Source organism: Pyxicephalus adspersus, chromosome 8 (assembly GCF_032062135.1).
Source record: "Pyxicephalus adspersus chromosome 8, UCB_Pads_2.0, whole genome shotgun sequence".
In the NCBI taxonomy this organism is placed as follows: domain Eukaryota; kingdom Metazoa; phylum Chordata; class Amphibia; order Anura; family Pyxicephalidae; genus Pyxicephalus; species Pyxicephalus adspersus.
This window is the reverse complement of record NC_092865.1, coordinates 23,776,175-23,792,298: the sequence shown is the minus strand read 5'-3', so window position 1 is coordinate 23,792,298 and position 16,124 is coordinate 23,776,175. Positions and strand designations below refer to the sequence as shown.

General features: G+C 38.0%; 1 protein-coding gene across 3 annotated transcripts in view; it reads left to right on the top strand.

Annotated features, from left to right (window-relative positions):
- The window catches only part of CACNA1E (calcium voltage-gated channel subunit alpha1 E), a 195,533-nt gene extending 179,625 nt beyond the window's left edge, over window positions 1–15,908 (top strand). For 2 of the 3 annotated variants that reach the window (XM_072419795.1, XM_072419796.1), the window contains exons 41-47: window positions 1,247–1,347; window positions 2,250–2,356; window positions 2,445–2,544; window positions 5,989–6,117; window positions 8,953–9,133; window positions 10,972–11,144; window positions 11,971–15,908. In XM_072419795.1, the coding sequence (XP_072275896.1) occupies window positions 1,247–1,347; window positions 2,250–2,356; window positions 2,445–2,544; window positions 5,989–6,117; window positions 8,953–9,133; window positions 10,972–11,144; window positions 11,971–12,477 (1,298 nt within the window). In that variant the 3' untranslated portion in view covers window positions 12,478–15,908. The remainder of the gene's footprint in view (window positions 1–1,246; window positions 1,348–2,249; window positions 2,357–2,444; window positions 2,545–5,988; window positions 6,118–8,952; window positions 9,134–10,971; window positions 11,145–11,970) is intronic. The other variant, XM_072419798.1, reaches the window with a different exon arrangement.
- The last annotated feature ends 216 nt before the right edge of the window (window positions 15,909–16,124 follow it).

Genomic DNA, 16,124 nt, shown 5'->3' with positions numbered 1-16,124 from the left:
TTTTTGTACTAAAGGTGGGGGAAAGGCAGGTATGGTGTTTAGAGCAAGAAGGGATGTTAAAGGGCCCTGGGTATTAAGAGGAAATATGCTTCCTTCCGGGCTGACATAGGAAGGTGCAAAGTTTTCCACTGTACAGGGGTCTTGGATACTCCTCACCCACTCCAAGAGGGCCCAAAGTTAGTTCTGCACAGAAGCCCACTGTTGTCTACGTCTGCCAATAGCTGGGTTGACATCAGAAAGGGGTGTGAGGTGATAGTGAGGGAAAGCATATATAGGCTTACAGATGCAGGTGTGGGGGGTATCAGCATAGTGTTTAAATTTGCTTTGGAAATTAGAAGGGGTATAAGGGCATACAGTGCTATATTGAGGGAAGTTCTTCCAGGTGGGGTACAGGCATGGTGGTAAGAGCAGTAAGTGTGGTGCTAAAATAGAAAAAAGGACCTGCAGTTGCAGTTTAAAAAGTGCAAAGATGAAGTGGAGGATTGGGATCATTTGGAAAAAGGATAATGTAATATGGGTGCAGGTGCACTTGCTAGTAAGAGAAATGGGTACAGGTACCTGAGCAATCACATTCTCCAACCACTGCTGCCTGAGAAAAGACAGATTTCCATTCTTTTTTGCAACCACAGGCGTGTCCTCTTTACACTGCTCTCCAGCAACCTTGCAGGATTCTAATACAAACTGAGGAAACTAAATGGGAGGCAAGATGTCTTCAACTCAATAGAACAAGTCTAGCTAAATGTGATGTACTACATCTAGCTTTAGCAAGATCTGGTAAATAAGAACCTTTGTAGATAAAAGTTTTTTTCCAAACAAATTTTGTCTAAACAACTTAAAATAAAATTGAGTGTTTCAAAATAACTTGAATAACGGCAAAATCAATTTGCACATCTTTGGTTAGAAGAGAAATGTCAAAGAATAATTCTAAGTGACCCGATCTTAGATTTAGAACTGAAAGAGTTGATTCCATTAGATATGGACATATTTGCATATCTGATTTACCTAAAGATTGAATTCTTATCCTTATACCTTATAAGTGTTTACACAACTTCCCTATGTACAGTCTTAGGTTAAGTACATCTCCATTTTTCCTGGACTTTGGATATACATCTACATATACAGAAAAAGATTTGTTTGAATAGAACACAGAGCTTTATGTTGAATGTTAATTTACCTAGAATACTAGTACAGTTTATGTAAATCTGTCAAATGGTTATTTTAAACCAGTACTTCCATTCTCCCTTAGCCTCCGATCTGACTGTGGGCAAGATTTATGCTGCTATGATGATCATGGACTATTATAAGCAAAGTAAAGCCAAAAAGCAGAGGCAACAGCTGGAAGAACAGGTGAGCTTCTATGAATATAAAGCACTTCCTCAGGATAACCCACTGTCTGTATGGAACCAAACATTTATGAGCTCAAGACTTTTCCAGTCTATGCAGTGAAAGGTTTCAGAGGATTCAATGGATGGTTGTATGGCAAACAATCGTACTTTAATGATGTTGGAATAGTAAAGGATGTATAGGAATTGGTGCTTTATTAAATAGAACTATTTTTTATATCTATCTATACTGTGCTAATACTGTGCTGATATATCTTTTTATTTGTTGAACTCTCAATCCTGCATTTACATCACAAATTAAATCATACTTAGGTTGCAGCTTGTGCTTACTGTGACATAAATGATTTAATTACATCTGTCTTTAAATATTAACTAAGAGCTATCTTTTAACTTTAAACTGCAAATCCATGTCCTGCCAACACCTGGACAGGCCTGAGGATGATTATGTGTTTTAAGCAGCTAGTTATGGCTGATCACTCAGATTGGGGCACTGTTTTGTGCATTTTGAACATAAATACATGCAATTTATGCCTAATATAGAGTTTAAGTGCACCTCAGGGCCACTTGCCGTGGTCTTCCCTATGAGTGAAGTCTGTTCATCCCCTTGTTCTGTAGACCCTTCATATACCATCTTTTGCCTGGCAAAACTTGCAACCATTTGCATTAAATAATATTTTCAAATTAGTTGAGTTATGCTTGACTTCTGTATATGAATACTTTTTGGCTGCATTTATTTATTCTACTAAGTGCTAATAAGCTGAATGGAAGGTGATGTAATGTAATTAAGTAATATGTTTCCAAGGCTGAGGTTGAAAGAAAGAATAACAGTGTGGTTTTTTTTCACGTTTTTGCCAGTGCTTTATTTCATTACCCCTACTATTCTATTCTATTCTATTTCACCTTTAGAAAAATGCACCAATGTTTCAAAGAATGGAAGCCTCATCTTTACCTGAAGAAATATTATCCAATGCCAAAGCCTTACCATACCTTCAGCAGGAAACACTGTCAGGATTGTGAGTTCTATAATGGTGTCGCTTCCATCAGTTCACGATCTTAAAAAATCTGCTGGTGTAGATTGAGTTATGTGCTGTGTCTTTTCAGAGCCGATTTCCCCTCACTAAGCCCATTGTCCCCCGAGGAGATTTTTCAACCTCCGTGTCTGGATGAGGATGATGAAGACTTTGAAGAACAGCTGTCTCTGGTAAACATAGAGCAGCTAAATGAGCCACTCTATCAGCAATGGGATTGTGTGAATGATGCATTTTAGGAACTTGTGTGCTTGGAAAAACTGAGTGCTGACAGTTTGTAATTAAAAAAATAATCCATATGGAGTTTCCTGAATGGCTATGACTGTTGTACACACACTGAGTAAATAACATGCTATATCTTTATAAATTGCTGTTTACCTAAGGATGCTTATTGAGTTACATAGATAATACACATATGCCTTAGTAGGCATTTATAAAATTTCCTTTCATTAACAAAGTTGTCGCCACAACATCACAAACATACAGGTAAAATTAGCAAGTAGTGTATTAGAAGGACTTTTATTTAGGTTCCCATGTTGGGCTTAACGATCATATGCAAATCTTGGTATCCTTTAGGAGTTTTTCCAGATCTGTACCTGGTGCTCAGCTCTCAACTTCTCAGAAGGCCCTGGAACTGAAGGCCAGAATAGTCTGGGTCGGTAGCTTTGTCGCCACTTAGTTCTGGTATCAAGGATGATAGCTTGGCGTAAGCATGCTAAGGTTTTTTTTTTTATTGAAGCCTTGGTCCTACAACATGGTCGACCTATGAATGTTACGCAGAAATATAATAGGAAGTATAAAGTCACAGATGCTTTTTGAATAATGTTATGAGTTATGAGCTGGAAAGGAAGTCAAGCATTACACGGGTGTGTTCTTTTTATATTTACTTCAATTCGCAGTATATGCTGATGGCACTTTACAAACCTTCCAGTACATTCCAAACAAACTGAAGATAGGAGGTATCCAGCAATGTTTCTCTACAATTTTTGGCACCAACACCCAAAGCGAAAGGGTTAGGCATAAGCCACAACGTTCAGCTACTATTTCAGAGCCTGTATCCTAAATTGGAAAAAAAGTCCCTTTAATGCATTTTCACTTTTTTAGTATTCTTCCGTATTTGTTACCAGGAGCCAGAAAGTCTATAAATCTGGTTTGTAGGTACCTGAAAATAACATTGAAAAATTTCAGGTTTTAATGACAATATCTGAATTGAAATGTGTGTTGACCATAACAAGTCGTTCTGCAACAAGCTAAGATAAATGATGTCTGCCTATTCTGATCTAATTAATATGTAATATTGTTTATATATGGTTTAAATATGATCCGTAATGTTTGACAATGGACCAGTGGTTATGAATGAAATTGGTTTACCTGTGAATTAACTATCATAGTGGGTGTTCAGTTAAATGTATGTGTTCAGTAATCTGCCGTGTGTTGATGTGCGTTAAAGCCAGATGTTCATGTCACTAGTATGTTATCACCTGGTACATAGATGTCATCCTGTCTGCAGCAAGAATAGAAGGACACAAAACCTCTCCATGTCAAACATGTTGTCACCTGTTGATTCTGCCTGGTCACTGCAGTGTAACGCTGTTGTCCACACCACAGGATAGTAGTGCTGATGTGTGTCCCTGTTGCAGTGTCATTGCACTGTGTGTCCTTAAGTCTTAAGTATTTTGTAAGAGTGCCTCCATGTACACACAGAACTGTCTAAATAGGAGAGACAAATAGCAGCCCAGTTCTTTTTATCACATGGTCTAGAATCATACTATTGTTGGTATCCATACATATAAATGCCTGTCATCTGATACCTGATATTTTGGCCCAGTCGGACAGGAACTAGGAAGTGCACAGTGTAAAAATACCCAGAAACGATAACCTTAGGGCATCAGCACCATATGAAATTCCAGTGCACTGGATTTTTCCTGACACTACTTTTTCCTATTATTGCGTGTTTCAAATACCTCCACTAATGTCATATTGAAAGAAGAACTATATTAATCTCATCAAATACAAAAATTTAAATTCTGCAAGGTTTGATTAATACTCACTACATATCACTACATAGTGGGTGAAAAACAAACAAATTAATTATTAATTAATTATTTATATATATATATATATATATATATATATATATATTTATATTTAATTCAGGAATTGAATGCACATTGTTTAATATATATATGTGTATATATATATATATATATATATTATTTTTTTATTTTTTTAACAATTTGTAGTTAGAATTTACTCAACAAAAATGCTTGTTTATTCATTCTCTGCGAAAACAGATATACAGATAATGTACTTGAGAAACAATTTGGACGTATAGAAGCTGGAGGGCAGGTGAATTCCCTTGCACTGGCACTGTATAGCACCATGCATTTTACAGCTCAGTGTACAGTTCTGGGTTTCCAAGCATGCCTTGGGCTGCTACGAATTAATGAATGGTACATCATCTCAGCCTGACCAGTAAGGTTGGATGAATATCTCAAACCCAGAAAAAGACTGGGTGCAGATGGTGGCACCCACAACAGAGTCGGGACAGGTGAGTGTCCATCCCTTCTGTAATAAAGAACCTCTCACAATTTTTTACTTCAAATCAAAGTTTAGTCCCGTATTATTACAATTCAAGTACATTAAAATACATTTGTCCATCTTTTCCTTACAAGCGCAGTCATCTATTTCTCACAAAATGAATAAAAAGTATTTTTGCAGAAGAAATTTACTTTGCAGCTTGTTTATAAATATTTTGCAAAGTGTAAGTGCTACAGTGTATCAAAAATAAAAGTAAAATAGATATATAAGCCTTAAGTTTTACCCCATTAAAACTTTTTGTTTTAGATGTTGTCTAAAGTAAGGGTTAGAAGTAACGCTTAGTTGACATGGACAGTGAGGTTGCAGTGTGGCTACCACTTCCCCATGCCCAGAAACCATGGCCTTGGTAAAGACACTACATGTAAGGTCTCACTCCTTATAGAGAATGAATAGGTGTGTTAGTAGGCAGATGAGTACTGCCTATTGGCACTTGCTGTCAAAAGTTCAAACTCTGGTTTATAGTGGTCGGGGCTGCCTAGCAACTGTCACCACTGTCAAAATCCCTACCTTTTCCATAAAAAAACCCTACTATAAAAAGTCTTCATGTAAAATTTAAAATATTGTAGAACTGGGCAGGTGACCTTCTGTAAATAATATCTGTTCGAATTCTGCAACAGGAGACAAACAACCAGTGGCATTCTTGGCGTGGTGGCAGCACTGGTTCCTACTTTCAATAGGAAAATATTGATTTGGCCCACAAAGTGGTTGCCCCGGATGTGTTTTGCTGTGGGTTCACTTTAATCCTCGTCTTACAGTTAGCTTTTGAATGGACAATATAGCTTGATATTCCTCACTGCAGTGAACATTGCAGTTCATTGATTACAAAGCTTTATAAAATCCTGCTATATGAATCTCTTTGGTGCATACAGCTGCAGGATATCAAAGACCACATTAACTAGTGACTGGTAGAATGGAATATCTGGCATTGACACCACAGTGGGTGGCAGTGTGCCATGAGGTAACAGTATGTGATCTGGAAAGCTGGTCCCAAGAGCTGGCTGTGTCTTTGTTTCCAGGAGCCAGAGGTTAGAGAGTATAGCAGGGAGCAGCTCCCTACTCAAGGCAGCTACATACTGGAGGATATGCTGGAACGCCCAGCGTCAGTGAGAGCTTCTTCTATGCCACGCCTGGCAGAGAACCCCCAGGTAAATAAATCACCACTATAACACTTCCATACTTCACTATATCAGAATATTTTTCTTTATTTTCTTTATACAAATTATTTTATACATATTTTTTAATTTGGTTAAATTAATAAGGTATACCCTTTATTTTGTCCCCTTACCAGCATTTATAGCACAAAGGCACAAGGAACAATAATGGTGTGCATTAATCCTCAGCAACTAGTCACTGGCACAAAGGCTGTTCTTGCAGTGTTTACAGGATGGCTAAACGCCTGCCAAACGCTGGCTCTACCTGATCCCAAGGCTATGTACACATGCTAGAAAATTGTCGCCTGAGATCATCCATCCTGGCAATTAACGAACATCTGGTGATAACCACTGTATTTTCATATAAAGGAGAGCACAGTTGGGTGTCCTTCACTTGTCCACCCCCCCCCCCTATTGAACTTATCAGTGCTGTGGGTACAGCACTCCTACTGTCACTAGAACTGATCAGGAAAGAATGTGTCCAATGACATAAATCTAACAGGTGTACATAGCCTAACCTACCCATATCCCTAGTGTCTATAGGTGATATGAACAGGGGCATGCCCTATGTATAAGATTGCTTTTGTCAGTAATATAGCACTGGAATCCCTTCAAAAACAGTGTTAATTACTGCTTAAAGCTGGTTTTTATTTGGTTGCTGTAAGTTACATTACATGGCTGCTTTTCGTTTTACGATATAGGAATCTTAAATATAAATAATAAAGTGATAAACAATAGATACAAAGTGTGACTGTACTTTCTCAAATAATAGCATCCCTGCAATAAATATACATTGTTCTGCCAGATTGTAAACATAAAACTGTATTAACAATTTACAGGAATGTTTTTTGTATTTATTAAAAATGATATAATAAGTCAGGCAAATATGAAGTATGGCAGATATATACGAGGGAGTGCTGAGAAGTTCCTGGCTTTGCCCAGAACGAAGTGAGTCAGAGTTATGAAATAACACATTTATTCAACATATTACCCCCTGAGACTGATGCAATTGGTACAGCGTAGTTGCAGCTTTTCTAGACCGTTCAAACAAAAGTTCTTTGGTTGGGCCACAAACCAGCTCTCAGCAGCAACTTTGACGTCAGAAATGTCCTCAAAACGTTGCCCCTTCAGGTGTTTCTTCAAATTTGGGAACAGATAATAGTCCGAAGGGGCCAGGTCAGGTGAGTAGGGGGGATGGTGGACCAATTGGAAACCCAGGGTGTTCAATTTGGCAGCCACAACGTTGAACGGGTGTGCCAGTGCATTGTCCTGCAAAAAAAAACTTTCTATGGTGTTTCGTCTTAATTGTCTCCTTCAGCTGCTCCAGGAGGTTAGCATAATACTGTCCAGTGATACTAGAGCCCTGAGGTAGGTATTCCACCAACAGAATACCGTCTTTGTCCCAGAAAACGAACGCCATACATTTTTTGGCCAATTTCTGGGTTTGGAACTTCTTTGGCTGAGGGGACCCGCTGTTGCGCCATTCCTTTGACTGTTCCTTGGTTTCAGGATCATGGATGTGGAGCCAGGATTCATCCTCAGTCACTAATCTAGCCAAAAAGTCCTGTGCAACTTCAAAATGGGCCAAAACGGCTTTGGATGCTTCAACTCGTTCCTTCTTCTGATTACTGTTCAAACATTTCGGCACCCACTTCGCTGAAAGCTTGCGCATGTCTAGGATAGTGGTGATAACAAACCCAATGCGCTCCCGTGAGATGTCAAGTATCTGGGCTATCTTTTTTGTGGATATTCGCAGGTCCTCAATAATCAGTTTATGGATGGCATCGCAGATTGCCAAGTCAGTTGAGGTTGGGGGGCGCCCACTGCTGGGCTCATCTTCAATGGTGAAATGCCCAGTCTTGAAACAAGATATCCAGGTTTTGACAGTGCTGTAGGAAGGACACTTCTCCCCCAGTGTTTGTCAGATCTCAGTGTGAATGTCCTTTGCTGACTTTCCCTCGAGAAACAAAAACCTCATGACAGCCCGTAACTCCAACGACGTGAAACTTGCTTGTGCTCATGCCATCACAGCTTCTCACCAAAAGAAAAAACAGTTTTAAGAATTGCAAAGACCTGATATTTTCACAGTTACATAATAAGATATTAGGCTGTCATATGCCGCCACGCTCATTTTTCTATTTCATCTTGGAAGGGGGCAAAGCCAGGAACTTCTCAGCACCCCCTCGTATATATCTCATTTGTATCTGATCAGTAGATAGAGCTTGTAACTTCCTTTGCTTTTTCTTTTTCCTTGGCTAATTTGTTGTAAAATGCTTCAGAGCTCAAGTTGAATTCATACACATCAATCAGAGCAGTGACTGTTTCCTAGAAAAGGCAGCTTTTCTGGTATTTCAGTCACACAAAGCTTATCTTAGGACAAGCTGCTACTGTGCTGCCGCTTCAGATATGCGATAGTGCCATATTTTAAATGTTTATTTGTGAAACAAAAATTGGATACACATAGCACAATTTTATATATTAAACATCATATTAAAACATGAAAATAAAGACATATAAATAGTAGCAAACAATACAGTTTCTTTGAAAAAAAGAACAGCTTATTTTTACGGTTTGGCATGTGCACGTTAAGAAGGAATTTTGGGAAAGTACAGTTATTCTTTAGGACACAACAACAAAACCCTGAATCCAGGAGTAATTGGAACACAACACCACAATAGATACTGATACTATCTGAATATACACATCAACTTATAGTACCATATCCTTACTTTATGCTCAGTTATTAGTTTCTTTCAGTTTTTTATGAAAGTAAAAATGTATTTCTTTGTGGATATTTTCTTCTTTCTTGCCTTCTTTTTGGACTTGCAGGTCCTGGCTGATGTGAGCTCCATGCGGCGCTCTTTCTCCACCACTGCGGACAAACGTGCGCGTAGTTCCTGGCTGGATGACTTCTCATTAGATAGAGGTGGTATGGATAGCTACAAGCAGCAACGGCGAAGCTATCACGCTTCTTTGAGACTATCCACCCACCGAATTAATTCTGATACAGGTTGGTCAGACATGCATGAAAAAATTCATGAAAATATATTAACAGCCTGAACAGGCAGATTTTTTATGTACATTATAAATGTGTATGATGTGTTGACTTGCATTACTATTCCATTTCTATGCCTTTACAATGCTCATGAATTAATGAAATAACTTTTTTTTTTTGACAATACGCGTCAAAGTGCTGCATATATGTAACCTAACACTGGTAAATGACAGAAAACTTCAGCATGCTTGTTAGCATTCGCCAAAGCATGAATGGGTCCTAAGTGACCTTTTCTATATACAACTAGCACCTAAATCTTATTTAAGATAACTTCCTTAAATCACAAAAAGTGCACAACTACATTCAAGCCAAGACAGAAAGAACTGTCTGTGAGTTGTTTAACCTTTTAAAAACAACACAATCCCTCTGTGTCTGGGATATTTTAGTTTTTTAGACATGAAACATTACAACAAAAATTAAAACAATTCAATGTTTTTTTTTTATTATTTTAACATAAATACTTTCACGCAACATTTCACAGTTTTCTAATTGGATTCAGTTAAACAAAACGTGTGACTCCTGTGTAAAAGGAGTGTGAATCTTATGTGATCACATTTATAAATAGACTGCTATATTTTCCCCTATAATCTAAACCCCAGCCTATCAAATGAACATGTGTATCTCATATGCATTTGGGCCAATGCATGTAAAAAAAAAACAAAGTTTCCAATTAGCATTTTTTCTTGATTTTACACTTTTTACCGTATTGCTGCGCCATATTATTACACAGTATTTATATAGCCCCAACATAATACATAGCACTGTACAAAGTTCATAGTTTTGACACTTGCTGCCAAACAATGGGGCTCACAATCTAATATCCCTACCATAGTCATATGTTATTACCACAGTTTAAGGTCCATTTTGAAGGAAAGCCAATTAACCTAACTGCATGTTTCTCAGAATGTGGGGGGAAACCGGAGTACCCCGAGGAAACATCTGCAAACACAGGGAGAACCTGCAAACTCCAAGCATATAGTGTCTTGGCTAAGTTTTAAACATGGGACCTAGCGCTGCAAAGGCCAGAGTGCTAACCACTGAGCCACCATGCCTCCATGCATGCAAGCTAATGTGGGAGGGATAGCAGTAGAAACCTCATAAATCCTTGCAATATTTGAGTGGCCAAAAGTCTGCTAATTCCAAGATCCATGCTGCACACTATTCACCAGATATCACCATACTAGCTATTCCTCACCCCACTGTTAGACTTCACGAGATCGAGTAATAAATTACCAGTGTTTCTTACTCTCTTAGCTTGTAAGCTCTTCTGTCCAGGGTCCTCTCCTCCTCCTGTGTCACTGTCTGTATTTGTCAGTTGTTTGCTACCCCCTATTTAATGTACAGAGCTATGTAGTGTGTTGGTGCTATAAATACAGTTTAATAATAATACTAATGACAGAGATGGAGATATACCCTGGGACATCACTACATTGGTTTATGCAGCTTCTCAAGCTGAATAATTGACAAGTTTAGCAAATTTTCTAGGTATGATTATTTTCTTTTTCCCTACAGAAAGTTGGATCTCAGTTTTTCAAATACAAATTCAGGAGCAATTCATCATTTAGGAGATAGTTAAGAGTTAGCTAGGCAATGACAACCATAACATTTTTAGCTTTTTTTGTAATTACATCCAATTTCCCAATACAAATTGCACCACACTAATGCAATTTCTAGAAAATCATTCACTCCAGCCTTTTTTGTGAAAGTCAGTATTCACTCCTGAACCCAATGTCTGACCCTGGTATAGTGATGTCTGTTCTATTCTGTTGTAATACCAGTTATGATATTTACAGGTCGTTTAGATACTCATCGTTCAGGAGGAAGAGAACGAGGACGATCTAAGGAGAGGAAACATCTTTTATCTCCTGATCCTTCTCGCTGCAACTCTGAAGAGAGGAGTCCGCAGTCTGCTTGTGAACACCCTGATCACCAGCTGTCACCCAGCCACACACACAGCAGCGTGCAGGTAAGGGTTAACAATATCTGTGCTGCAGTCATTTATAAATGTTCAAAAGAATAGTATAGTCATACAAGCAGATAAGCTTTTTTCTAGTTTATATATATTTGTAAATATATTGGTGCTAACATTTGCATTATATTGTATTGTATCATATTGCTTTGTGTGTGTATGTATGTATAAAAAAATGTATGCATGTATATGTGATTTTCAATAATTTTTAATTGATTTTGGGTATAGTGGATCATTATGGCCCCTAACACTAACACACTAAATTCATTATGTTCACATGTGTTAGGGTGCACTGCATAGCACTGAAAAAGTGTTGTGCAGTACATTACAATGAATTTGGGTTCAAGGGACCCTTAAAGTCCAACTGCATTTAAAAATGATTTGTTTTGGATAGCATGGAGGTAGAGTTAGTACCTCTTGGAGTTTACTGCTATTCAGAAGCTACACTAAAATTTGTTTTTTAATACCTGCCTTGGCAAAAATGGGCTTATTATCTCTGTTGGAGGACTTTAAACCTCTCTTACATGTACTCCTCTTATTTGTTGGAAAAATATTAAGCTATGTAAAAGACCACCGTTTATGAAAGGGTCTTAGCTACAGTAAGGGGAAGTCTCATAACAGAACCACCAATATCAGAAAAACATGACAAATTTTATAATCCTAAACCATTCTACGAAAAAAATGGAAAAAAAGCATTTTGGCTGAACATACAGTTTAAAAATAGTTGAGTGTAACACATTTTTATCAGAATTATTCATATTGTTATTATTGTTTTAGACTAGTGTTGCTGTGGTTTTAAAAACACACTTTTCTGTCACTACAGATTCTTGACTCTTTAAATGAAAGCTGTATTCCTTCTGACACCAGCACCCCAAGACGTGGGCGGCGCCAGCTCCCTTCTGTGCCTGCAACCCCAAGACCTCTTATTTCTTTCTCTTCTTTAATCCGCCGGCAAAAACACACCTCCCCTCCTATGAATGGCAGCGATAATGCAGCACCTCTTCCAAGTGACCCTGGTCTGAGTGAGTCTTCCTGTTCTCTCCAGGGACGTCACAGCTCCCAGTCCACCCCTCAGCACTATATCTCTGAGCCATATTTGGCCCTACATGAGGAGATGCAAAGCTCAGACTGCCCAACTGAGGACACACTTACCTTTGAGGTTGCTGTGGCTACCAGCCTAGGCCGCTCTAACACAATTGGCTCTGCTGCTCCTTTACGTCATGGGTGGCAGATGCCCAACGGCCATTATCGCCGTAGAAGGAAGGGTGGTGTGCCACCTGTGATAGCTTCTCGTGAATTGAGTGATACAGAAGAGGATGATCGGTGTTAAAGAAAGATGGGCTGTTCTTGCTGCACGACAGTGGGTAATCTTCGAATGGCCCCTCTCTATCTCATCAATGAGCTTCTTCCAGAGGAGCCGCCAAGCACTCACTGCCAGTCCCCTAACCAAAACCAGAAGTCCAGGCAATGCCTTGAGATTTGAAGCCTATCTTTTAATATCTTGTGCCAAAAAACAGATAAAAACTGCCTGAGAAGATACATGCCATGGGGAAGGCATAGAGGTGTAAGGCTTCGAATGATTGAGTGTAATGGTGGGGTGATCTGTTATATGTCCATATGTGGGGGATTACTGCCTATCACAAAGGTTCGCTGTTGTTGATTGATACCGTACTATCTTTTGCTAACAACAGGAGCTGTGTTTCAGAATGTTGGCAATTGATTGCCTTCCACAACTATCCTTCAGCAAGAAAGCAAACAATCAAATACGGCTAATTAGCTTAGCTTGGACAGCCATGCTGTTGCAGTTTACTATCAGACTCATTGGTTGGAGGATTTGGCATCTAGTCATGTGATGTTCATATAGAAATTATATGCAAAATGTACAATGATTGGTTGACAGGCTTTATGTTAAGTGCTAATCCTGAGCCCATAACCCCTTGTCAATGTGCAAGGAGATGACTGTCCATTTTTGTTACATGTTTTCCACAACAAAAGAAAAAAAAGATCAAATGATTCTTGTGAAATCTTGGGTAATGTTTTCATTATATTTGGAAAATTTCTGGTAGATGGCAAAAACTTAAAGAATGAAGCAGACATATTTTTGACCATTCATACTCATTCCTTCATTGTCTGGCTTTGCCCACTGAGAGGCAATAAGCATGTGTCAGTTTTGTTTGCATGGACCCTAAAAGCTTCTTAGTTTTGCAATGTAGAGCTCTTTATCCCCTTTGATATATCACAAATGAGCCCACTTTAGTAATGAAGGTCTGTTAACAAAAGTCAAGCATTTAAGTCTTGGGTACAGACTACCAAGACCAGGATTATTGTTCAGTATACATGAAATGTTACAAATAATGTAAATCTTATGACTCCATTCTCCACAGCACTGTTCATAAACTGAAACAATACTTTTACAATATTGAATATCATTCAGCAATTCACTACACACTTTACATTTCTCCAGTTAACACAAATTAGGGGAAAATTACACTTTTAAAATGCTTTCTTTAACCTTCTTTCCAAACTCCTTTCTTCGCTTTAAAAATCTTCGATTATTTTGACTATTTAAAATTTTCTCCTTTTACGTAGCACATAGCTGTATAAAAGAATGGCGTTGTATGGGGGGGTACCTTATATATTGCAGAGGTAATCGGGGGATGTCATCAGGAGGGGGCAAGATACAAAGCCACCTAGGTTCCTATGGTCACAATACCTTCATGTTTCTGGGCTGTTTCCTCTTTATATAGAGAGCTTCTACATTTACATTTGGCATGCACCAAATGACATGTATACAAACTAAAAATTTTTTATATAAACTCCTAGCAAACATAGAGAACTGTGCTTACTATGGTGCATCTGATATGATATCCTAAAATTTCTCTTGTCACTTCTGAGGGTTTATTAGTGTTATATGGCATAGTTAATAATAAATAAATGTATTAGGTATGTTTAATGCAAATATTTCAGGTTCAAAGCCATTCTTGTCACAATTCTGCTCAGTAAATGCAGCGAATTTGTACGGTGTGTTTCTAAGAAGTAACAGCTATATTTGCCAAATGTTATCAATGATATCAGGCAACATGAAAACCCTTATGCCTTTGATATAGCTTTAATTAGACCATGTTTAATATATTCATTGCCTGCACACAGTAGATGCGGCTACATTGCCTGAATCAATTTTAATCAACATGCAAACTAACAATTTACTAGGAATCAATTACTTAGATTCCTGATCCTTATTGGGGTTTATTAAGGCAAGAATTTACAACAGTTGTAAAGACCCATGGCTAGCTGTAGGCATATTTGTTCTATGTGGCTGTAGAGAGTGTTATGATCTATGAAGAATATAGTTCCATGTGTAAAAAAATGACACTTATGAAACCCAATTGTCATTCTGCCCAAATCCTTTGCCTCTTACCAAGAAAGAATTGGCACATACTTCTAATACATATGATTACATTACTGTACTCCCTCCAATGAGAACCAGGAATTTAAAATACAATAAAAGTCACAGAAAGTACATTCCTTTTTTCTTTAAAGTACTTTTTCTGTGATTCCACCAGATACAATGTAGGTTGCTTTCTGATCTGTGGGCAGGGCCATGGTACTTTCAAGTCCCATATAAACAAAATGTTGGATGGCCAGCATTGCTGTACATAACAACACTGCACTACACTACAGAGGTCACCAGCTTCAGTTGCTATTACAGTGGTACAAGCCAAACTTCAATGAACAAAAATTAGCCACCTAATTTTACTTTTTGCTTAACAAAAAAACAAAAACAATTGTCTGGACTACCACTAGCCTTGATGTCAGAGAATTCAAACATTAGACAGCCTTTTAACAAAAACAGTCAACCAGCTATTTACCAGCAGGCCAGACCAATCCTCCTGGTACCATGCTGCAGATTATACGAACAAGACCAAGGCTTCATTCTCTGTTTCTCATTGGGGAAAATTGTATGTTTGTAATTAAATCAAATCCCTATGCTTACAGAGCTAAAATCTGCCTGGGTATGATAGGGCTGTTGCATGGTACAGAATTAGATAAGTATTACATGTGACCAATTGCCATTTATACATGCCTTGGTTTGGATTTGTTTGGGATTCTAATTATCGATTGATGCCTCGGAGAGGAATAGAACAGATGTAGTGTTTTCCAGAACTGTGTGTCTCTGTAAACTAAAGCAAAATCTATCAATGTAACAATCTCTCTGCCCCGACTTAAGTTAGCAGCTGTCTTACATCTTCAGGTCCTGAATTTAACATTAGTTAAAGAAAAGTCATCTGGCTCATTGTGCTGTTTATGTCTTATGTTGCGAATGAAATCATTCAGGAAAACTGTAGTATTATCAGATAATCATGTCACTGGTTCCGATTACTATGATTCAAAGCTGCAACTTGATGAGAAATACTTAGCCTTGGCAGTTCAGGTTTGTATCCTTATCCCTTCTGAGCTACAAATTCTCCTTCCACAAGGATGGACACTTAACAAAAGTGCTATGTACATGCAAATACTTCTCTCGGTGCACCGCCAGAAAGAAGACACAATCTAATCAGGAGCTGGGGATGGAGACTGTATTATAACTTAAATTGTTTTTGTCCATAATTTAAAAGAAAAAAAACTATGAAAATAAGTTGTGGGATTTTGATGGGGGGGATTTTTTTGTGAAAGAGAATAAAAATATATAAAAAAAACTAATTGTAAATAACTCTTAATATTTCTTGTCTTTTTCTGACTTTTTCAGTCTGGAAATAAAACTCGAAAAAGGCAAATTGTTGTGTGTTGTTGTTAACCTTGGAACAGTCACTAAAAAGTTTTATATAAATTGCTACTGAGGCCTTACAAAACTATGCTATAACCCTATAATTATATATACATGTTATAATTTATATATCCACAGCTCACAGTACATCAGCATGGTGGTCAGTAGGACGAATGGCTCTTGCATTGCTGGCCATTGGGAAGACACAAAGA